The 24,167-nt window shown below is 35.8% G+C and overlaps 1 protein-coding gene and 1 long non-coding RNA gene across 6 annotated transcripts in view; one reads left to right on the forward strand and one right to left on the reverse strand.

Annotated features, from left to right (window-relative positions):
- Positions 1-426: 426 nt before the first annotated feature.
- Positions 427-24,167, reverse strand: part of BGLU42 (beta glucosidase 42) — a 28,548-nt gene continuing 4,807 nt past the window's right edge. Inside the window, exons 7-13 of one of the 5 annotated variants that reach the window (XM_020370521.3) lie at positions 22,153-22,378; positions 15,511-15,626; positions 14,912-15,126; positions 14,798-14,832; positions 14,609-14,708; positions 2,702-2,810; positions 427-806 (exon numbers count right to left, since the gene is read on the reverse strand). In XM_020370521.3, the coding sequence (XP_020226110.2) occupies positions 614-806; positions 2,702-2,810; positions 14,609-14,708; positions 14,798-14,832; positions 14,912-15,126; positions 15,511-15,626; positions 22,153-22,378 (994 nt within the window). In that variant the 3' untranslated portion in view covers positions 427-613. Of the gene's footprint in view, positions 807-2,701; positions 2,811-6,298; positions 10,001-10,320; positions 11,097-11,329; positions 13,526-14,608; positions 14,709-14,797; positions 14,833-14,911; positions 15,127-15,510; positions 15,627-22,152; positions 22,379-24,167 lie in introns of those variants that run through there. The other 4 variants (XR_014430007.1, XM_083065096.1, XM_083065095.1 and 1 more) reach the window with 4 other exon arrangements.
- LOC145952570 (uncharacterized) lies at positions 696-24,051 on the forward strand. Its single transcript, XR_014430008.1, has 2 exons — positions 696-836; positions 23,862-24,051. It is a non-coding gene; the product is annotated as an uncharacterized LOC145952570 (long non-coding RNA).

Here is a 24,167-nt window from a genome sequence, read left to right on the forward strand (position 1 = left end):
AAAAATTGCAAAAGTTTAAAATCTCATCTTCTATTTAGTTTCTTTCATGATTTTGTAGATTTTAACAAATTTTAACAAATGATACAAAAATATATTAAAAAAAATTAAATAGTACATTCCTTGCAAGGTTTAAGGTTTTAAAAAATATTGAATTCGAATCTTGTTCAACAAAGATTAATTATTGATAAAACCAGTGATTATTTTTGTATCAATAATATAATCACTTATAAAATATCGCATTCCTAGCACTTCTTAATCAAAAATATTTTTGTTTATTATCATAGTTAAGGAACTCACTCCTTTTTGGTATTAAACAAAAAATAAAAGAAAAAAATGGGGGAGGGGGGAGGGGACCAAGCAACGTGGAACATAAAAATTAAACGTGGTCTACAAAATAAAAATCGAATTTTTATGAAGCAACACAAATTAAAAGCTAAGACAAATAAATGTGAATAGAATAAAGTTTTCAGACACTAAGGGAATGAAATTCGGTAGTAAGAAAAATGGCATTACAGCCTATACAAAGCTTGCAAGTACTGATAATGGTGAAATTTTGTTCTTATTTTATTGTATTACTTGTATCTGGTATGACAACACAATGATAGAAAGTGAACTACTCTTGCTTACCCTTGTTTTCACCACCTTTCAGAAACCGTGAAAACCAATATGCAGAAGACTTGGGGTGTCTGCTAAGACCATTTTTATAATCCACATAGACCAATCCAAATCGCTTGGTATAACCTTGAGCCCATTCAAAGTTGTCTAGTAATGACCATGCAAAGTATCCCCTCACATCTGCTCCATCCCTGTGCATTCGAATCATACACAAAACTTAGGTCTGTTTTGATTCAAATTCTCATTTACTTCTAGATAAAACGTTTTTGCTCTGTTGTTATGTCTTGCATGAATACAGGTATGGTATGAGCATTTGGTACTGATATGAGATACAAGATTTTTCACAAAGAATACTCGTATGCTAATAATTTTTTTAATATACACAATAAAATCTTTGAACTTCATTTCACTACCTTCATTTCAACTTTGAGCTCTATAAGTGTGACTAAATTGCATAATTGATAAAAAAATAAAAAAATAAATAAATAAAACACAAATAAACATAATTTATATATCATGAAAAATAAAAAAGAGATTAAATTAAAAAAATCTCGTACTAAAAAACTATAATACATAAATGTCATCAATTAATTGATATTATAAAATATAAATATGGATATGATATCAACCTTTAACACTTTCAACCCATCATTTCCTAGTCCATTGTCAACGAAAATAATTGTCTCTAATTAAATCTGATTCATCGACTGAGTAACAGCTTCAAGAATGTCAACCCGAATCTCATTCATTTTCATCAATATTCACATTTTGCACTCACCCTTGTAATAATAACTCCTCTTTTTGGGGAGAAGAAAGGGACTTATATGTATAACAAAAAATAGATAATTTCAACTATTGCCATCTGGTCCCAACACGTACTTAAATAAGTACCCAATTTTATTTTTTTGAAAAATATTCTCTTTTTCTTTTTTCTACATATTCATTTTCATTTCTTTTTCAAAAACCTGTGTGGGTTTCCTTCTTATGGTTTTTAAGTAAATTTATTCAATTAGCATACAAAACTTGAGAGATGCCCCAGAAATGAGCTTCTGCCAGTTTCTGAACTTTTGGCTATATTTGGCATAACTAACTGAAAACTGTTGATAAGTTGAATGAATTAAAAATGTTTGGTAAAATTAATAGATTAGCTAACTTGTACATATATAAAAAGACAAGTTTGTGTGTTTTAACAAGTATATATTTAAATTTATTAGTAGTAGCAGCGCATAAAGTAAATTTTGTAAAATAATTAAGTGCACACGAAAATATATAATTAGGGGATGGTATGTATTAAAAAAATCGTCCAGCTCCTGGCTTACAAGTTATATAGCCTTTTTTATACAAATTTATAAGAGTATTTGAAAATTTCTCTACTAAAAAAAATCTTTTTATTTTTGATAGAAAAACACTAAAAAACATTCTGCTTGTACCTGAACAGACTATTAGCTTATAAAATTAGAGGATTCAAGTTAATAACTATTCCGAAACAGCTCCCAACTAAACACCTTGATTATTGTTCATCAAACACTTCAATGTTTGAACACAAATAATAAAAGACTACCTTCATTTCTTTTATCTATCATTTTTTGAAGAAATATTTTTTTTCTATTTATCAGTCACTTTAAAATTCTAAATAACATCCATTACTATTTTCTCAAATACATCTTGTTATAAAGATAAAAATTTGGAATGTCAAGGTAATAAATGAAATTTATAAAGGATATACAAGGAAATTACAAATAATTTTTATATCAATCAGGAGATTAATTACTTTTTTTAATCCGTGTTCTAAGCTTTCGATCAATCAATACTTCTCAAAGGTATTACTTATACAGTGAAAGACATGCATAACTAAGGTCAAAACATGACATCACCATATCTGTAAAGTCGAGAGAAGAACAAAAACAGAAATGCCAGAAAAACGAAAATGACACACCAACATTAGGTAAAATGAAGGCATAATAAGGCATTAATCATCAAATATTTAAAAGAGATGAACATCTAACCACCAGATTACTCATTAATTGCTGAAACAGATAGGTTTAACCCAAGCAGGTGTTGTATATGTAGGAAGTGGAAAACTCACTTTATAGCTTGAGCAACTGATGCAAGATATCCCTTGAAATAGCGAACTCTCAGTTTGTCATCTAACATCTCATGTAGTGGCACGTTATCGTTATCTTCATCATCCATACCTGTCAAATGGAAATCCGGCCTCAGAAGAGAATCATTTCATAATATATTCCCACACTCGTATACTGAATAGCACAATCATTGTGGGTTCTCTGTGAACGTCCACTAATGTTTTTCTACCTGAATTTGTTACTTTGCCTTGAAGTTTGGAGAGCTCATTTGAATTTTTTTTCTGTGCTTTACTTAAATTCCAAATTAGAAATCATTACTTATTTATTTATTTTGAGTTAATAACTTTCTCTACTCTTGTCAATTTCCACTTTCAAGAATTAGTAAGAATGTAAAGAAAATAAATCATTTTTAGTAAACCATCTTGAGAAAAGTAGTCACCCAATAATGAGAGAACTAGGTTTGATTGTAACATCCTTGCTTTTAATAAAAAGATTAAAATAAATATTAGATAAAATAATATTGAGTTTTGTGTAAATAAATGTTGGAAATATTTTGTGAAAAATATAGAAAAACTAGATCTTGCAGACAAATTGAAATTAAAAATGAAGATGAAAATTATCATTAAAATTACCATTAAAAATTCATAGAAGAGGATGTCTATGTATAGGCTTGCAATTAATTTAAAATTCCTAACAAATCTCATCTACTAACAATTCTACTTATTGAGATTATATTGAATAATTGATAATAAAATATAAAAGATAAAATTGTAACAATAACAAATATCTTATCTAAATTTATTCAAAATTCAAAATTTAAATAAAGAAAAATCTCATAAATCTAACACTTCTCCTTGAGATTTGCCATGAACAACACAAATTTTAGTTTTATGAACTCCAAAACTTGATTTCTTAAGTGTCATGTCATCAAGTTGCTGCGCATCAATTTCTTGACCCAAATCATTATCTTCATAGTACTTGAGGTTTTGGTTTTGGCCAAAAAACTGCTGAGTTCAAACTCAGCTGGTATTTTATATACATACAAAAGATCAAAATAAGTACATCCATAAAAAAAGTTGTCGGCCTATGTACCTAAAACCCTTTTGCCAAATAGGGTCAAAAACAGCTTTATAAAAGCTGTACAACATATAAAAACAATTGTTTTAACACTCCCCCTCAAGCTGGAGCATATAAATTATATGCACCAAGCTTGGAACATATAAACTGAATCCTAGGTCCTCTTAAAGACTTAGTTAGAATGTCTGCAAGTTGGTCATTAGAAGTGACAAACTCGTTGATAAGTTCCTTGGACAGCAATTTCTCTCGAATGAAATGACAATCAATCTCTATGTGTTTGGTTCTCTCATGAAACACCAGATTGGAAGCAATATGAAGGGCTGCCTGATTATCACAGTATAATTTCATTTGCTTAACTTCACAAAATTTTAACTCTTGAAGAAGTTGTTTTTTCCACACAAGTTCACAAGTAGCCAAAGCCATAGATCTATATTCAGCCTCCACACTAGATCAGGCAACAACACTTTGTTTCTTGCTCTTCCAAGATATAATATTCCCTCCAATAAACACACAATATCCTGTGGTGGATCTCCTATCTATGGGACAGCCAGCTCAATCAGCATTACAATACCCCAAGACTTGAGTATTTCCTTTGTCCTCATACAACAATCCTTGTCCTGGAGCCCTTTTAATATATCTGAGAATGCAAATCACAACATTCCAATGGTCAATTTGAGGATTTTGCATGCATTGACTAACCACTCCAACTACAAATGAAATATCCAGTCTTGTAATAGTGAGATAAATGAGTTTTCCCACTAACCTCTTGTATCTCTCTAGATCTGGAAAAATCTCACCTTGGTCTATCGTTAGCTTCTGATTTGAATCCATAGGACTATCTATTGGTCTGCAACTTTCCAGACCTGTTTCCTTCAAAATATCAAGAGCATATTTCCTTTGTGAAATTACAACACCTTCCTTTGATTGAGCCACTTCAATACCCAGAAAGTATTTCAGACTACCAAGGTCTTTAGTCTGAAAATGACTGAATAAGTGCTCTTTTAGTTGAGAAATTCTAGTAGCATCATTTCCCGTAATAACTATATCATCAACATAGACCATTAAATAAACACACTTCCCAACAGAATGACAATAAAACATTGAATGACCTGTCTCACTTCGTTCTAGTTCAAAAATCTGCACAAGATGGCTGAATTTACCAAACCAAGCACGGGGTGATTGTTTCAGTCCATACAAAGACCGATGCAATTTACAGACTAAGTCACACTCCCCCTGAGCAACAAACCCAGGAAGTTGCTCCATATAAATCTCCTCCTCAAGGTCACCATGAAGGAAGGCATTTTTTATGTCAAGCTGGTGGAGTGGCCAATGACGAATAACTGAAGAGCCGTACCGTGGTGATCTTAGCCACGGGGAGAAAAGGTATCACAATAATCAAGACCATAAATTTGAGTGCATCCCTTGGCTACCAACCAAGCTTTAAGGTGATCAACTTCACCCTTAGGGCCAACTTTAATAGCATAGACCCATCTACAACCACAGTCTTCTTTCCAGGAGGTAGAGGGACAAGCTCCCATGTGCCATTGTGTGCAAGAGTCTGCATCTCATCAATCATGGCTTGTCACCATCCTGGATGGTCAAGTGCTTCATTGATAGTGTTAGGAATAGCAGTAGAGGAGAAAGAGAAAATAAAAGAAAAGTATGAAGGAGACAAGCGGTGATAGCTCAAAAAATTATAAATAGGATGAGGATTATGAGTGGACCAACTACCTTTTTGAATAACAATGGGCCAATCTAAATTGGAATCATGGGATGGCGTGGAGGATGAAAGACTCGTGGTATGGGAAGTTGATGGGGAAGGATCAGAATCACGAAAATCTTCAGTTGAATGATGAGTATGAGATTGAGATTGATCCTCATCTTGGCTGGTGTCAGATGGATTGGAAACCATGATTGGATCAGAGAATAGGATAGGAAGAACCTGTTGAATGGAAACAGGATTGTCTATGGAGGGTGAAAAAAAAGGTATGTCCTCAAAGAAAGTAACATCAGTAGACATGTAATACCTCTTGGTAGCTGGAGAATAACATTTGTATCCCTTTTGAAGGCGAGAATATCCCATAAAAACACATTTAATGGCCCTTGCAGAAAGTCTGTCTAAACCTGGAGAAACATTATGAACAAAACAAGTACAACCAAACACCCTAGGAGAGACATGAAACAAAGGGTCATTTGGAAAAATGATAGAGTGAGGAAAATGATTTTCAAGAGAGGAAGATGACATCTTATTTATTAAAAAACAAGCAGTGAGGACTGCATCTCCCCAATGGTGCACGGGAACATTCATGTTAAACATTAGGGAGCGTGCAATTTCAATAAGATGTCTATTCTTCCTCTCTGCTATGCCATTTTGTTGTGGTGTGTGAGGGCATATAGATTGATGTAAAATACCTTGTGAGGATAAGAAGGAAAAAAGTTCAGTAGAGATATTCTATAGCATTGTCAGATTTTAATTATCTTGCCAAATTGGTTCCTAATCTCATTAAAGAAAGACATGAATATAGATAAAAGTTCACATCGATCTTTCATTAGATAAATCCAAGTACATCGAGAGAATTCATCAATGAAGGTTACAAAATATCTAAAACCAAAAGATGTGACACGGCTTGGTCCCTAAATGTCTGAATGAATGGTAGAAAAAGCTGAGTTACATCTTTGTTCAGTTTGTTTAGGAAATGATGACCTAACATGTTTTCCTAATTGACACGATTCACATTTCAAAACTGGAAGTGATTTGAGACTAGGAACCATTATCTTCAATTTTGCTAAACTTGGGTGACCCAAACAGTCATGCAAAAGCTTTGGTGTTGAGGTTGCTGCGGAAAAATAAATGTATATATCTCTAATTTGGGAAAAATACAAAAGTGGTATAAATAGAATACAAGGGAATAAATCTGCACACTAATCTATCCCTAAAAATCTGGGAAATAATTTTCCCTATAAATGTTGTATCTAAATAATTAAAGGAGGGGAAATAAAATTGATCTTATTAACATTAAATCTGTACAAATCAGAATTGAATATTCTGATTGATATATGCTGATCTCCAATAGATTCTAATTGATATGCGCTGATCTCCAACACTCCCCCTCAATCTGGGTGGTAGATGTCTATCATACCCAGATTGGATCTAATGTTTTCATACGTGTTCCTTGGAAGAGCCTTTGTTAGGATGTCTGCTGTTTGTCTGCATGATGGAACATGGTCAACACTTATAATATCGTGGTCAATTTTTTCTTTAATGAAGTGTCGGTCAATCTCCACGTGCTTTGTCCTATCATGGTGGACTAGGTTCTTCGCAATGCTTATGGCAACCTTGTTGTCACATAATATCCTCATAGTGTAATTGATGGGAATTCTGATTTCATCCAGCATCCTCTTAAGCCAGATTCCTTCACAGATACCTTGAGCCATAGCTCTGAATTCAGCTTCTGCACTACTCCTTGCCACCACAAGTTGCTTCTTACTTCTTCAAGTCACCAGGTTTCCCCACACAAAGGAGCAATAGCCTGTAGTTGATTTTCTGTCAGAGGGGCATCCCGCCCAATCTGAGTCAGTGTAGACTTCAATGCTTTTGTTTGAGTTCTTTTTAAAGTAGAGCCCTCGACCCGGTGTATCTTTGAGATATTGGAGGATTCTGTTCGCCATTTTCATGTGGGCCTCAGTTGGATTAGATGTATAGCGACTAGCTAAGCTCACAGCAAAACCAATGTCAGGCCTAGTGTGAGTTAGGTAGATTAGCTTCCCAACTAGGCTTTGATATCTATCTTTATCAGTTGGTGGACTTTCTTCTTCACTTCTCTTTTCCGGTTCAATGGGAGTATTGGCTGCCTTGCATCCAAGCATGCTAGTTTCTTGAAGTAAGTCCAACGTATATTTCCTTTGTGATACATAAATACCATTCTTTGTTCGAGCAATTTCCATCCCTAGAAAATATTTGAGCTGACCCAAGTCCTTGACTTCAAATTCCTTGGCCAAAATTCCCTTCAGATGCTTGATTTGATCATAATCGTTTCCTGTGATAACGATATCGTCAACATAAACAATGAACAAGGCTACCTTCCCTTCCACGGAGTGTTTGACAAACATAGTGTGATCTGATTGGCATTGGTTGAACCCGTCTTCCTTGACAACTCGAGTCAATCTATCAAACCACGCTCTCGGAGATTGTTTAAGGCTATATAGAGATTTTCGGAGCTTGCACACCATGCTTGAGGTTCTGGATGACTCAAGTCCCGGGGGAATTTGCATATAGACTTCTTCTTCAAGTTCACCGTTTCGAAAGGCATTCTTGATGTCTAGTTGATGGAGTGGCCAATCTAAATTTGCAGCTAAAGAGAGTATGACTCGAATTGAATTGAGTTTGGCCACCGGCGCAAAAGTCTCTTCGTAGTCCACTCCATATGATTGGGTAAACCCTTTTGCCACCAGTCGAGCTTTGTACCGGTTTATACTACCATCGGCATTGTATTTGATGGAGAATATCCACTTGCATCCAATCGATTTCTTTCCTTCCGGTAGAGTGGTGATTTCCCACGTGCCATTTTTAACCAAGGCTTGGACTTCTTCTATTACAGCTGCTGCCCATTCAGGTTGTTGGAGTGCTTCTTGAACATTCCTTGGGATATTTTTGCTGTCAAGAGCTGCCACAAAAGACCTACACCCCTGTGACAATTTTCCATAGGACACATATTTCTCAATGGGGTGTTGAGTGCAAGATATCACCCCTTTTCTTAAGGCAATAGGAATGTCAATGTCATCAATAGGTTTAGGATTAGGAACGATATTACCTTGGGAAAACTCATTTTCTGGAGTTTGGTTGGATTCATGGCTTTGCCTTGGATCTGTGCTGGACTCTACTATCTTCCTTCTCTTCCTGAAGTATGTCGTCCAGTTGTCTCCTTGTGTGGCTGGGCTTTGATTCTGTTGAGATGCAATTCTCTCTCTAGCTTCAGCTGGTGCAATTTCTACTGCATTTTCCTGTTCAGTTTCTACTACAGGTGCAATCTCGGCTGGTTCTACATTTTGGGCAAATTCTGTTGCGTTTTCTGCATTTTCTATTGTAATTTCCTCTTGTGTAGGTGCAATATTGGTTGGCTCTGTATTTGGGACAGATTCAGCTAGCTCAAATCCCAAAAGTTGGGATTCTACCACTTCAATTGGATAAGTCTGCTCCCCTTGAATGCCAACTTTTGGGTAATAAGGTTGATTCTCAAAAAAGGTGACATCCATGGTGTGGTAGAATTTCCTGTTTTGGGGTGAATAGCATTTGTACCCCTTTTGGTGGGGGAGTAGCCGAGAAAGATGCATTTGATGGATTTCGGGTCAAGTTTGTTGCGACGAGGATTGAGGTTGTGGATGAAGGCTGAACATCCGAATATTTTCCAAAGGAATAGATGTAAGGATACGACTCGTAGGGTATGAGGTTTGGAGAGTAGAATAAGGGGTGTTAAAGTTGAGGATTCGGGAGGGCATTCTGTTTATAAGGTAGGTTGCAGAGAGGACAGCTTCTCCCCAAAATTGGTTGGGTACATTTGTAGCTAACATGAGAGATCTGGTCACTTCTAGGAGATGTCTATTCTTTCTTTCGGCGAATCCGTTCTGCTGATGTGTATCTACACATGAACTCTGATGTATGATTCCATGTTTCTGAAGGTAGGAATTTAGTGCAGAGTGATAATACTCTCGGCCGTTGTCACTTCTAAGCACCTTAATTTTGCTTTGAAATTGTGTTTCCACCATAGTATGAAACAACTCAAATATTCTGCCAACTTCTGATTTCTCCTTCATTAGGAAAACCCACGTGACCCGTGTGTGATCGTCAATGAAGGTGACAGACCATCTTGATCCAGTGACATTGTTTACTCGTGATGGTCCCCATATATCATTGTGAATTAGGGAGAAAGGTTGAGAAGGTTTATAGGGTTGAGGCAGGTAGGAGTTACGGGTATGTTTGGACAATTGGCATATTTCACATTGAAACAACTCTTGATTTTTATTGAATAATGTGGGAAACATTTTTTTCAAGTACATAAAATTTGGGTGGCCTAACCGATAATGCCACAACATTACAGAATTTTTTCTATTTAGCGGTACAGTTGCACAAGAGTTAGCCTTGGGTTCCGCTTTTGACTCTTCAACTTGGAGGAGGTAGAGTCCAGCACATTCTCAACATTGCCAATCGTCTTCCCCGACTCCAAAATCTGAAATTCACATAGGTTAGGAAAGAATTTAGTGACACAATTCAAATCTCTTGTTAGTTTGCTAATGGACAGCAAATTACAGTCAAGTTTAGGCACATAAAGGACTGAATTCAGGGTAATATTCTGTGAGATAATAACTGAACCTTTACCCATGACCTTAGAAAGAGTCCCATCAGCTATTCAAACTGTGTAATTATTTAGGCATGGAGAATAGCTTTTAAACACAGTTAAGTCTCCAGTCATGTGATCTGAGGCTCCTGAGTCAATGATCCATGACTTTGGTTTTCCTTTGCTAGTATTTAAAGCATGCAAGAAATTACCTTTTTGTGCCACTGTAGCTGTACCAATTGTTTGCTGGAGAATTTTCTATAGTGCTTCCATTTGCTCCTTGCTGAATGGAGATGGGTTAGAATTTACCTCAGCTATGTTGCCTCTGCTGTCCAGGTTTTTGGTCTGTTTTGCCTCTAAAGGTCTGCCATGAATGATCCAACAGTTGTCTTTAGTGTGACCCAGTTTCTTGCAATGATCACACCAGGGCCGATTTTTCTTTTGAGATGTACAAGGCTGGTTCCCCCTTGCTGCCATTGCTGAGCCTTCAATGGATGGGATTGCACTTGACTTTCCAAGCATCACTTTCCTCCTGCTCTCCTCTCTTCTCACTTCCGAAAATACTTCTCGGATTGTTTTAAGAGGTTTGGTTCCAAGGATTCTTCCCTGGACTTCATCAAGTTCTATGTTCAACCCCAATATAATGTATATTTCTCTGATTTGGAAAAAATACAAAAGTGGTATAAATAGAATACAAGGGAATAAATCTGCACACTAATCTATCCCTAAAAATCTGGGAAATAATTCTCCCTATAAATGTTGTATCTAAATAATTAAAGGAGGGGAAATAAAATTGATCTTATTAACATTAAATCTGTACAAATCAGAATTGAATATTCTTATTGATATATGCTGATCTCCAACAGATTCTGATTGATATGCGCTGATCTCCAACAGTTGCAAAACAAGATACAGGTGGACTGGTTTTTAGGTAATAGAGACCTCGTGATTCATGTCCTTCGCCAATCAGACGACCCGTACCACGTTCCTGTATGACAAAAGATTTAGCATCAAATGTTACTGAATAATTTAATGAACGAGTCAATTGGCTTAGAAAGACCAAGTTATAAGGACAATGAGGGATGAACAAGACAGAATTTAATTTTAAAGGAGACAAAGGAACTCGCCCAATTCCTTGAGAAGCAACTTTGGACCCATTGGCTACAGTAACAAAATGAGGAACTTTTGGAGAAGAGATGAATGAGAATAAGGAACTATTACCAGAAATATGGTCAGAAGCAACTGAGTCAAGTATCCATGGACCATGACCTTCCACAGATTGAGAGATACATGTTGTTGAAACACTAGGCATAGAAGAAGATTGGGCTTGGCTGTTAGATTTTTCAGATTTGAGCCTTAGATATTCTTGATACTCCTCTTCAGAAAAGTTGGAACCTGGTTTTTCAGGTTTTGATATATAGGCTGCCTTGTCAGGAAAACCATGCAAGGAATAGCAATTTTTTTGTGTATGACCCATTCTTTTGCAATAAGTACATTGGGGACGTCCACTTCTGCCACCACGTCCTCCTTGATTGCTATGTCCTCCTCTTCCACGAGATGCTATCATTGTTGAAGTTTCAATAGTTTCAGCTATTTTTTCATCTTCCACCAAGGTAGGAACACGAAGAAGTCTAGTGACTAAGTTGTCCATGGAAGGGACTTGATCACCAGCCAAAATTTGATCACGTACATGATCAAAATCTGAATGTAAGCTCCTCAAAATCAAAACCATGTATAACTTATCAAGTTTTTTGTTGACACCCTCTAGTGAATCTGCCACAAGAAATCTTTTCAATTCTTCTATTGCAGCCTTGGCCTTAGCTACATGTGAAACCATAACATGGCTGGTTTGTTTGAGAGAGGCTACTCTTTGAGTTGCATCGAAAAGACGTTGAATGTCATTAGCAGAAATATTGTGGGCTTCCTTCCAAAATGAACATGTCTTAAATGTCCCGAGTATCTCTAACACTTCAGGTTCAACTGATTGCCATAGGTGCGCACATAGTTAGAAGTCAAGTTTCTGCCATTGAGATTTATGTTCGGTAGAAATATCACAGCTTCCTTCTCCAAATGGTCATGATATCCTTGACCAAGAAACCACAACTCCACCGAAGCAGACCAAGATAAATAATTTTTCCAGTTCAGTTTCGCAGTGGTAATGGTAAGAGTACCAGAAGAGGCCATTTCATTAACAAGGAAGAAGAAGACACGTGACCACCACTACTCACACTTCTAAGTGGGTCAATCTTGGTAACTGAGGGTAGAAACGTGAACGGAAGGGGCCGACGAAGCTTCTGGGAGTGGTTCGACAAGATTCTGGCAAGCAGAGGGTGGCGCGTGAGATTCACGCGCCGGACAGGGCACTGGAGAGGATCGGCGCGTGAGGGAGCGTGCCTGGTAATTAGGGCACGCCACTTCCAGGGTTGGACTAGGCTCCTCAAGGCGCACCAAACCTCGTGTTTGCCAGTGAGAACGACAGCGGACGCAGCGGCGGATGGTGGCCGCCGACGGCGGACAGTGGCCGGAGATGACAAAAAGTAGCGGAGAGACAGAGCGGGATCTAACCCGCTCTGATACCAACTTAAGGTTTTGGTTTTGGCCAAAAGACTGCTGAGTTCAAACTCAGCTGGTATTTTATATACATACAAAAGATGAAAATAGGTATAACCATTAGAAAAGTTGCCAGCCTATGTACCTAAAACCCTTTTGCCAAATAGGGTCAAAAACAGCTTTATAAAAGCTGTACAACATATAAAAACAATTGTTTTAACAATAGTGATTCAATTTAACTCCTCTCCTATCTTTAAATATCATTTGCTAATATTTGTCATATCAAATACATTACTCTCATCAATTTTAGCAATAAAATCATGATCTTCAACTAAATCAAATTTTAAATAAAAATTGTTTTTGGTCATCTCAATCTTTGAGACCTGTAAACCATGTTCATCTATGATAAAACAATAATTCTCTTAAAAAGAAACTTCATATCCATTCCTTAGCATTTGTGGAACACTAAGAACATTTTGATCCAATTCTAGAATGTAAAGAACATCTCTAACAATTATCATATCTTTCTTGGTTGCAATAGAAATTATTCCTTTTCCATTGGCTTGCACAATTTCACTATTTCTCATCTTGACTTTCGATTCAATTGTTTTGTCAATAGAGGTAAAAAATGATAAGCATTTAGTCATGTGACTAGTACAACCACTGTCAATGAACTAGGTATTCAATTCATGTGAATTGAATTCTTGAGGTAAAAAATAAATACTCTTCTTCATCGTCATTAAAATTATCATTAAAAATTTATAAAAGAGGATGTCTATGTATAGGCTTACAATTAATTTAAAATTCCTAACAAATTTCATCTTCTAACAATTCTACTTGTTGAGATTATATTTGAATAACTGAAAATAAAAGATAAAAGAAGAAACTGCAACAATAACAAATATCCTATTTAAAATTTATTCAAAATTTAAAATTCAAAATTTAAATAAAGGGAAATCTCATAAATATAAATATAACAATAAATAGTATGTGGTTTGTATTTCAGCTTAGGCAATGAATAGGCTTGAATTTATCTAGTGTGATAAATTATTCCTTGTAGGCTTTTGTAAAAAAAAAATAATAATAAAGTATGTTTTGGGGTAAGATAAATTAGTATTTTCCAAATTTTTCTAATAGCCAAGCTTGGTAATAGAAAAATATAGCATCCATCCAGTTGGGCCTAGTGGGGACATGACCTTGGGCAAATGGAGAAGGAAAATTATGAAATTGAATTTTGAGCAAAGTTTTATTCACGAAGCCCAAGAAATAGCCTAGGAACGTGATCTAAATCTAAATGACCAAGTGGATTATGTAGATGTTTTGTGGTAGCTTGTTAGTTCTACATGTGCTACGTGTCCAAGTCAAACTTGGTCAATCTTGCCTACTTGCCCAATTGGAAGCATGGGATTTTGATGTGGAACTCAATGTTTCCATCAACAGTGGATTTTATTATTCAGGTTTGTCAAAATAATAGCAAACCATAAAGTCGACCATGTATTACATTTTAACCAATCTTTTCATCTTCAGACTCTTAAATTATCACCCATTTAGGACATAAAACAATTCTGAAATGCCACTATACAGGCAACGATTCAACACAGGGATTTAACCAAACAAGATTTGCCGGATCCCTAAATTTCAGGACAATCACGCACTTAATTGGATGGATTGAAGTCAATTATTCTATTCTTTATTTCACTCTTGTAATTTTGGGATTCCTAATTAATTTTGAGAATATCCTATTTATTATTTCCTTTCTTTTGTCTTTCTATATAATGTATTCATATTTTTGAAATAAAACAAAACAGGAAATATATTTTTTACAGTCTGCTAATATTATTAATGCCTTTCACTTGAGGTCTGATTTCTTCTTCACTTTTTCTCTGTAGTTTTTCATACTCTACCTGTTTTCTTGCCAAGTGTATAGGAAGGATAAATATAGTTACGTACCATTCTCTGTGACAAATATCGGAGTAGCATATTTTTGTGATACGTAATTGAGAATCTTTCGTAGACCCCAAGGAACAACATAAAGCCACTCTGATGCTGCCTGTTACATCCACACAGAATATAAAGCTTGCAAGTTTGGGCTTGTATATGCATATGTATACCACAAGCACATTGAGAGAGAGTACGCACCTTTTCACCTATAACTTGGCCACCTTCCCATTCCACTGTTGACAGAGCACAATTAACGGGGAGAATTCATTATGGAAGATATTTTAGAAAATGAGAAAATGTTCCAATTATTACCTATTCTCTCCATCTCCTGCACCTTGTAATAATAGTGTTCTTCGGTACATTCTGTCACATGAGAAATAAACCTTGATGTATAGTGATTTAGACCGATAAAATCCAAGGGATTCAAAAGAATTTTCTTGTCCTCCTCTGAGAATTTGGGAAGCTGGTCTCCAAGTCGTTCACGCATAACTTCAGGATAGTCTCCATAATATAGTGGATGCAAGAACCTGATTAAAAATAAATTTTAACATAAGCTGCATCTCACACCAAGGTTATATATGACTTTGATAGAACCCGAACCAAGAAAACAAGAGAAGGAAAAACAGTATTTATTTATTGTTGGTGGATAAATATAGAGAGAACAATATCGCCTAATTCCTTAACATCTTCCTCCTCATGTAAACTTGCCTAAAACAGCCCGCATCCTAACAGACTTTAGCCTGCAAACCTATATAAGCCTCATATTCTTCTTGGCCCAATATCTACAACGCACTAACTCCATATTTACGTCAGTCCTAACCTAACTACATTAGAATGTATCAATTTTAGGCAATAGAATGTATAAATATCTTGTTAAAATAATAATATGGAACAAGTGCATAAGGAACTACCAGCCAAGCTGAAAATCCAAGCGCCTTGCAGCCGCAGATTTATCTTCAATCTTATCAGAATTAGCCTCTGCCCATTCACAATCTACCACCAAGCCTACTTGTCCTCCTTGCTTTTCCTGTAACATCAAGACATTTTAAATAGAGTAATGGGGAATAATTGCTTGCTTCATTCAGCAGTAAAAGTACTGCTTAAATAGAATATTACATTAAAATTTGTTCCTGATTGAAGAAATAATAAAAGGCAACAAAAACAAAACAAAAAATAAAGAAGATCTTATTTTTAAAATAAAATAAATCAAATCCCTGTTTGCTCTAATATAGAAATCTGCAACATCTTTAATTCCTAAAACCCCCTCCTCCTAGGCTCATGTCAAAATATTCCTTCCCACTATTACTTCTAAAAGCTTGTATATTTGTTTGAAATTGAGTATGCACTATTTGAAGAAAAAAAAAAAAAAAGTTGACATCTTGTTCAATCTCAGATTTTTCTTTTATAGACAAAGTCTAGTGTGATCAAAGTCGGAAAAAAGGAAATTGTGTATTAACTGTAACTATAAGGTCACCATCCAACTTCTCTTTGACAAAGTGCTTATAATCTCTTTGTTTCATTATATCAAGATGAATTGGGTTATGAGCAATGTTGATAGCCGAATTGTTGTCACAAAACAACTTAGTTGAGAATAATATCAAGATATTTAGTAATTATGCATGATATCTTATTTAGAGGAAACATGTTAGGCTTGAAAATGAACCTCCAAAACAGACCCTACAAGTCTACTATAGGAGGAAGAATAAAAGAGCGAATTAGTTAGTTAGGAATTTGTTACAAATGTATTTCACAAGGGTGTAAGGGGTTAGTTGCAGTTGTTTGTTTTAGGAAGCATATGCAACATTTGAGGCAAGTACTGGGAACTTTGAAATAGCATAGCTTCTTTGCCAATCTTAAAAAATGTGATTTTGGTAAGACTTAGTTGAGTTACTTGGGACATATAGTTTTCAAAATAGGGGTTTCTATGGATCCATAAAGATTGACGCTATATTACAGTGGCCTCTTCCAAAATCTATCAAGGCACTAAGGGGATTTTTGGGTTTCACTAGATATTATTGGAAATTTATATGCAATTATGGGAAAATAGCTTGCCCTCTAACCAATTTGTTGAAGAAGGGTAATTTTGTGCGGAAGGAAGACAACACTTTGGCTTTTAGGCCACTACAACAAGCTGTAACTTCAGCTCCTGTTTTGGCCATGCCTGTTTTTTACAAACCTTTCTCTATTGAATGTGATGCTTCAATGAAGGTCTAGGAGCAATGTTAACACAAGACAAGCGGCCTATAGCATTTTTTAGCAAAGCTCTTGGGGACTCATCCCTCACCATGTCAGTATATGAGAAAGAATTAATGGCTTTAGTACTAGCCATTCAACATTGGAGACTCTTAAAATAATGGATTTGAGCCATACCTGTTTTGGCCATGCCTGTTTTTTACAAACCTTTCTCTATTGAATGTGATGCTTCAATGAAGGTCTAGGAGCAATGTTAACACAAGACAAGCGGCCTATAGCATTTTTTAGCAAAGCTCTTGGGGACTCATCCCTCACCATGTCAGTATATGAGAAAGAATTAATGGCTTTAGTACTAGCCATTCAACATTGGAGACTCTTAAAATAATGGATTTGAGTCTAACTCAACCTTACAAAACCGGCTTTTAAGGTAAAGATTGTTCTCTACTTATATATTATTTAATTGTCTAATCTCTAGTCGATGTGGAACTTGGGTTTTTCCCAATACACCCCTTCACGTCCAGCACTATTGGGCTTGATACGTGGATAAATGGTGGGTGACCCTTTTTAATGATCTAGGATAGGTGACCCTTTTTAATGATCTAGGATAACTCTAATTAGAATAGTGTATTACAGACTTGTATCTGAATAATTTCTTATTGATTCTGAATTGATGGGTAGAATCAAATAAATATACATGTAACAAAATCAATCCCTAAAGTTTTGGGATTAGGATCAATCTAAGGAAATTATACAATAAATCAGGAGAGTAAATCAGGAGATAATAAACTAATATATCTAAACCATATCTAATCAGAATCTCACAAGATATCTTAATAGAGACCTTACTTGCTCGGACAAAAAATTCATAGCTTTTACAGACCAAATGAGTTTACAACATCTATTGGAACAAAGGATTACAACCCAAAATCAACAGAATTGGTTGGCCAAGCTGCTAGGATACAAATTTGAAATTGTGTATAAGGTTGAAGCCGCAAACACAGTGGCTAGTGCACTCTCAAGACAAAGTAAGGAAAAGTAATTGCAATTGATTTCAAGACCCCATTGACAGGATATCTCAGCAATTGATGAGGAAGTAAGGGTTGATCCTGTTTTGGCTAAAATAATTGAGGATTTGAAACATGATCCTAACTCTCATCCTCAATATACTTTGGAATAAGAAATTTTATATTATAAGGGAAGATTAGTGTTGGCAGCCTCTTCAAGCTAGATTCCAATGTTTTTACAAGAATTTCATTCTTCACCCACAGGAGGACATTCAGGAGTGTTTAGAACTTATCATAGAATGGCTTAGTCTCTTTTCTGGATAGGAATGAAGGGTACAGTGACACAATTTGTGGCAACCTGTCATATATGCCAGCCAACAAATATCAAGCCTCAAATCCAACTAGTTTACTACAACCAATGCCTATTCCAAATGCCATTTGGGAGGACATCAGCATGGATTTTATTGTGGGATTGCCTAAATCAAAAGGTTTTGATGAAATATTGATGGTTGTCGACAGATTGAGTAAGTATGGGCACTTCATATTACTTAAACATCCATATTTTGCTCGATCTATAGCAGAAGTGTTTATTTGAGAGGTGGTGAGACTCCATGGAATTCCAACTTCAATTGTTAGTGATCGGGATCCTACATTTATCAATCACTTTTGGTAGGAGATGTTTAGGTTGGAGGGTACTAAATTAAATATGAGTACAACTTATCATCTTGAGTCGGATGGGCAAATAGAGGTACTAAATAGAACCTTAGAGACTTATCATCGATGTTTTAGTTCTTAACAACCTAAAGCCTGGGTAGAGTTCATTCCTTGGGCAGAATATTAGTATAATACCAATTTCCAAAGCGCTGCTCATAGCACCCCCTTCAAGATAGTGTATGGGAGACCACCTCTTTCATTAGCTCATATACTGAGAGAAGTTTTGGTAGAAGCAATAGCTCAAGATCTAAAAGACAGAGATGAAGCTCTATAGCAATTAAAGTATCATTTGGGGAGAGCTCAAGATCAGATGATCCACTATGCAAATGTTAGGAGAAAACCAGCTAAAATACAACCGAGGGATTGGGATTACTTAAAAATTAGACCTCACAGACAAGTTTCAATGCCTACAAGGCTCCATCCCAAATTGTCGGCATGATACTATGGTCCATATTTGGTCCTGAAACAGATAAGTACAGTAGCTTTTCAGTTGAAGCTACCTAAGCAAGCCCGAATCCACTCAGTTTTCCATGTCTCAGCTTAAAAAAGCAATGGGAAATCATACGGTAGAATCTGAGCTTCCAGCAGAGCTTCAGGGAACAAAAACAGGGTATCAGCCTGAGCAAATTTTAGGCAGCTGTGTGATCACTAGATATGGTACACGGAGTCAGCAAGTCTTGGTGCAGTGGCAGGATAGGCCATCAGAGGAAGCTACTTAGGAAGATGTCACTACAATCAATAGCCAATTTTCTAAGTTCAACCTTGAGGACAAGGTTGTTTTAGAGGGGGAAGGTATTGTTAGGCTTGAGAATGAACCTCCAAAACAGACCCTACAAGTCTACTATAGGAGGAACAATAAAAGAGTGAATTAGTTTGTTAGGAATCTGCTACAAATGTATTTCACAAGGGTGTAAGGGGTTAGTTGCAGTTGTTTGTTTTTACTATAAATAACCCTCTAATTGAAGAGGTAAGGGAGTTTTTTGGGTGATATGTTTTAGAAGACCAGGTTTTCCAGTCTGAAAGGAGAGTGCTCCTTTGGGTACGTTTTGTACAATTGTTCAATTTTAATAATTCCAGTTTATCAAAGAAATACATTTTTCTCTCTTTCTATTTTGTTTTCTAGGTGTTTCTTTTTGCCAAAGAAAGGATCCTAACAAAACAGAATATTCCCTAATCATGTGTATTGAATGAATTGAGCATATATATAAGTAGACATGGCAATCTAACCCACCCCGATTTGGATGGGGAAAACCCGTGTTTATCGGGTTCGGGTTCGAGTTTTCCCCGATTGATAAAATCGGGGACGGGGATTAATAATATAATTAAAAAATTATTTTTATATATATATATAAACCAAAATCAGAAATATTTATATGTAAAAATTTATATTATTTTTTTTTTCTTTTTTTTTTTTAAATTGTTCATATTTATTTATAATAAAAAAATAGGAGCGGGAGCGAGGGCAGGGTGGGCAAACCCGAACCCCGCCGGGGGCAGGGATGGGGACCCAGATTTTACCCCCGGCGGGTATCGGGGGCGGGGGGCGGGGGCGGGGACGGGGGTGAGGGTGGGGGCGGGGGCGGGGACAGTTTAAATTTGCAGGGGCGGGGGCGGGTTTTACGTAAAACCCGCCCCGTTGCCATGCCTATATATAAGCCTATCTCATGGTGTAGTAGAACACGATTTCAGCTCATCTTTTATGCCTTTGATTTTTGCTTTCAAAATGGTATCTAAAGCCTAATAGGGGTATATTTCTAATCAAATCCACCTGGTGGACCCACTATCTTTGGTGACCACATTTTTTTTTCTCTTTTCCACAGTTTACTCTCATACCAACAATTCTTTGGTGACTTTTCTAGCGGTTGCCACCACCGCATCTTCGACAACCACCACCACCATCAGACTTGCATTTTGCCAATCTACAATGTCATGCAAAAGCTGAGCTTGAAGGACCACTCATGCGTTTTTCCAAAAGACAGTCCCTAAGTGCAGCGTTTTTTCGATTCTTAGATAGTGAATTCAGGCCTAACTCAAATCTAAAAAATCAACTTGTAAAGTGCAGGTTGTTTCTCACTTATATACTCTTTGTTAGCCATGTCTCTAGCAATGTAAGACAAGTTTTTCCTAATACACCTTTCACGCCCAGCACTATTAGACTTGATATGTGGATAAATGGTAGTTGATCATTTTTAATGATTTAGGATAGGCAATACTTGGGCTTTTCTTAATACACCCCTTCACGCCCAACACTATTGGACTTGGTGAGTGTATAAATGATAGGTGGCCCTTTTAGAGTGGATCTACGATACCTCTTATACCATTTTAGATAATGGGTTTAGGCCTAACTCAAGTTCACAAATCTGACTTGTAAGGTGAAGGTTGACTCCAATTTATATACTCTTTATTTGCCATATCTTTAGTCGATGTGAGACTTGAAATTTTTCAAATACACCTCTCATATCCAACACTATTGGGCATGGTACATGAATAAATGATGAGTGACCCTTTTTAATGATCTAGGATAGATAGGACTTAGGTTTTTCTCAATAAAGACACATCTATCTTCCTTTTAAACTAACCATGGCTATCACTGACTCTTAGATCTCTTAAGCTTGATTCTCAAATTTTCTCTCACTTTCCACTATCTACTAAGAAATTGGATAGTCACCAAAACTCAGGTTCCACTGCTTTGGTTGCACACACCGGTAATTCATTTGCTTGCACCTCTAAATCTTCTTTGGATCCTTGGGTTCTAAGCCTTGGGGCATCTAATAACATTTGGTAATTGTTCTCTTTTCTCTTCCTTTTATACATCTGGTTATTTACCTATTATTACCTCTGCCATTGGCACTCAAACAAAATCACAAGGCATTGGTACTACACATTTATTTAAGTAATTTGTCACATTTATTGATGATTTTTCTCATTATGCATTGTTATTTTCAATGAAAAACATGTCTAAGATACTTTCTTTATTTGTGAAATTTTTATCATGAAATAAAAATACAGTTTGATGTCTCTATAAGCTCTCTTAGGAGTGATGATGCACATGAATATCTGTCTCATAGATTTCAACAATTTATGGCATCTAAAGGTATTCTCCATCAAACATAATGTGCACACAGTCCTTAACAAAATGGGGTAGCTTATCACAAAAATAGACATCTCATTGAGACCACTAGTACTCTTCTACTCAAGGAAGTGTCTTATCAAGATTCTAGGGCAATGTTGTCCTCACTGCCTATTACCAATTGTGTGCCATCCTCTGTCCTTAATGATCAGGTTCCCCAGTCAGTTCTCTTTCATCATACACAACTACCACATACCATGTGGGATTTGGATATATGGATCAATCAACTCCATTGGTCTCCACCAAAATTTTCATTTTCACTCCCAACATTTTTTATGGTTTCCTCTAGTCTTTTATTAGATCTACCCTATGCAGAAAATTGAAATACAGAAAACCAAGTCGGTAATTTAAAGCTTAAAAAAATAGCAAAAATAGGCAAATAATTGAAAACCAAGAAAACACACAAAAGGGAGGAGTGGACAAAGCAACAAAATCAAGCAAACAGTGCACAAAATAAAAGTAATCCAACTTGCACAACAGAAAGTTGTGTAGAAATAAGTACAGTCCTGTACCTTGTACTTCCTTCGGTATAAGGAAGCAGCTGTTGCATGGGCCAAAATCTGATGATGTGCAGCCAAATATGGCTCTATCAGAGAATTTTCACATCTTCCTGGAGCAAAAATTCCAGCATCATATCCATTGATTGCAGTTTGAAGGGGCTCATTAATAGTAATCCAATTCTTCACTCTATCGCCAAAACTTGCAAAGCAAGCATCTGCATATAAAGCAAAGTATTCTCTGGCATATACCACATCAGAACCACAGCATAAATTTCAATATAGAATTGTTAGAACTTAAAAGAGAGAAAATGCAGAGACATGATGGGCTGAATACATGTGTTTCAACTACACAGTGGAAGTTTGACAAATATGAAAAGGCTTAAATATATGTTTTAGTCCTTCAAATTTAAGGTAAATTTGTTTTTAGTCCTTCAAATTTAAAAACTGATCTTTTTAGTCCTTGTAATTTCAAAAAATTTAATTTTACTCCTTGTACTCAAATTTTGTTAAGAAATTTGTTAAATACTATCCCATAAAATCTACCTACTAGTATCACTGTTAATGAAAATATTACATTAAACCTAACTAATAGTAAATAATTGTCTCAATATGTCACTTTTAAATATGTTATTAGTGACTTGAGAGCCTAAAACAAGAATTTTGAAAATTACAAAAAATAAAAACAGTAGTTTTAAATTTGAGGAACCTAAAACAAATTTATCCTGAATTTAAGGGACTAAAAACATATTTAAGCTAATAGGAAAAATACATGGAATATGCATGAATAGGGAATATTTTGTTTCCCTTAAAGTACAACATATTTCCCTATTAATAGCTATCAATAAATTAATATAATCTTTTCTAATTTTAAACACTCCTCAAGCTGGAGCATATACATCATTTGTAGTGACAGCTTGTTACAAATGTAATTAATTCTTGATGATTGTTGGTGCGGCCTTAGGCTGCTCAGCTGACTGCTATAATTCAGTAGCGGTGGTGTTTGGGCCACATTGGCAGGACATGGTGGTTTACCATCGTGCTCGCATTTGGGTGAAGTTTTTGTTCATGGGATCATGGGATCCCTGATGCCTTTCAATATGTTTGGGCAAGAAAAAACAGTTGGATCCGATTGACCCAGTTACGAATTATCTATTTTTTTCAATTCACACATTGGATTCTACCCCACAATCAGTTACTACCCTATATGAGAACGTCACAGAACATCTCTGTTTATGAACGCCTCTGTTCAGCCTGTTGCTTGGTCAAAAAAGTGCGACCCTATTAGAGTAGAGTTTTACTCTCTGTATTTTCTTTATGTTGTTGTTAGTTGTTACAGTTGTAACCTGTATTATACGTTTTAGTTGTTATAGCTATATCCTGTTTTGTTTCACCACTTTCTTCAGTGGTTATATATGTAGCCTGCTCCTTTACGTTGTAAGATACAATTATATTTTTACAATTTCAGAATATACAAAGAAATTCAGATATATCTTTCTTTCTCTCCCTCAAAATTTAAAGACCCAACCTACCTATCTCAACATCTTCTCCTTGTTGCTAATACTTCTCTTCCTAATTCGATTTTGATATTTATATTTTCGTGTTCAGATCTTGGTTTTTCTTCCTCTACCTCTGTTTCTAGTTATTTTCTTCCTTTGACCTTTGTTTCTTGATATTTTCTTCCTTTGACCTGACCTCTGTTTCTTACATCCAAATTAATGCAGGGCCTGCTTTTGCCTCTGCTCTCCTAAATGACTGGAGTGGAATACATAAATTTATGTTGTTTGTGTTATCTTATGAGTTATGAGTCTGATGACTTATGAACTTTATAATTTCTTTGAGCTGTGTTTTACTATTTAATGTATTTGACTATTTGAAATTCGGACATTTTGTTGATATCACTTATTATTATGATTATGAAGTTGTTTAATGTTGGGATTTATAGGTTATATTCTTTATCTATGTAGTATTTTTAACTATATGTATTATATGGAAGTATTTTAGGTAGAGATGTAGGATCCTATGATCCA

Source organism: Cajanus cajan, chromosome 10 (assembly GCF_000230855.2).
Source record: "Cajanus cajan strain Asha chromosome 10, NIPB_CcT2T_4, whole genome shotgun sequence".
Classification (NCBI taxonomy): domain Eukaryota; kingdom Viridiplantae; phylum Streptophyta; class Magnoliopsida; order Fabales; family Fabaceae; genus Cajanus; species Cajanus cajan.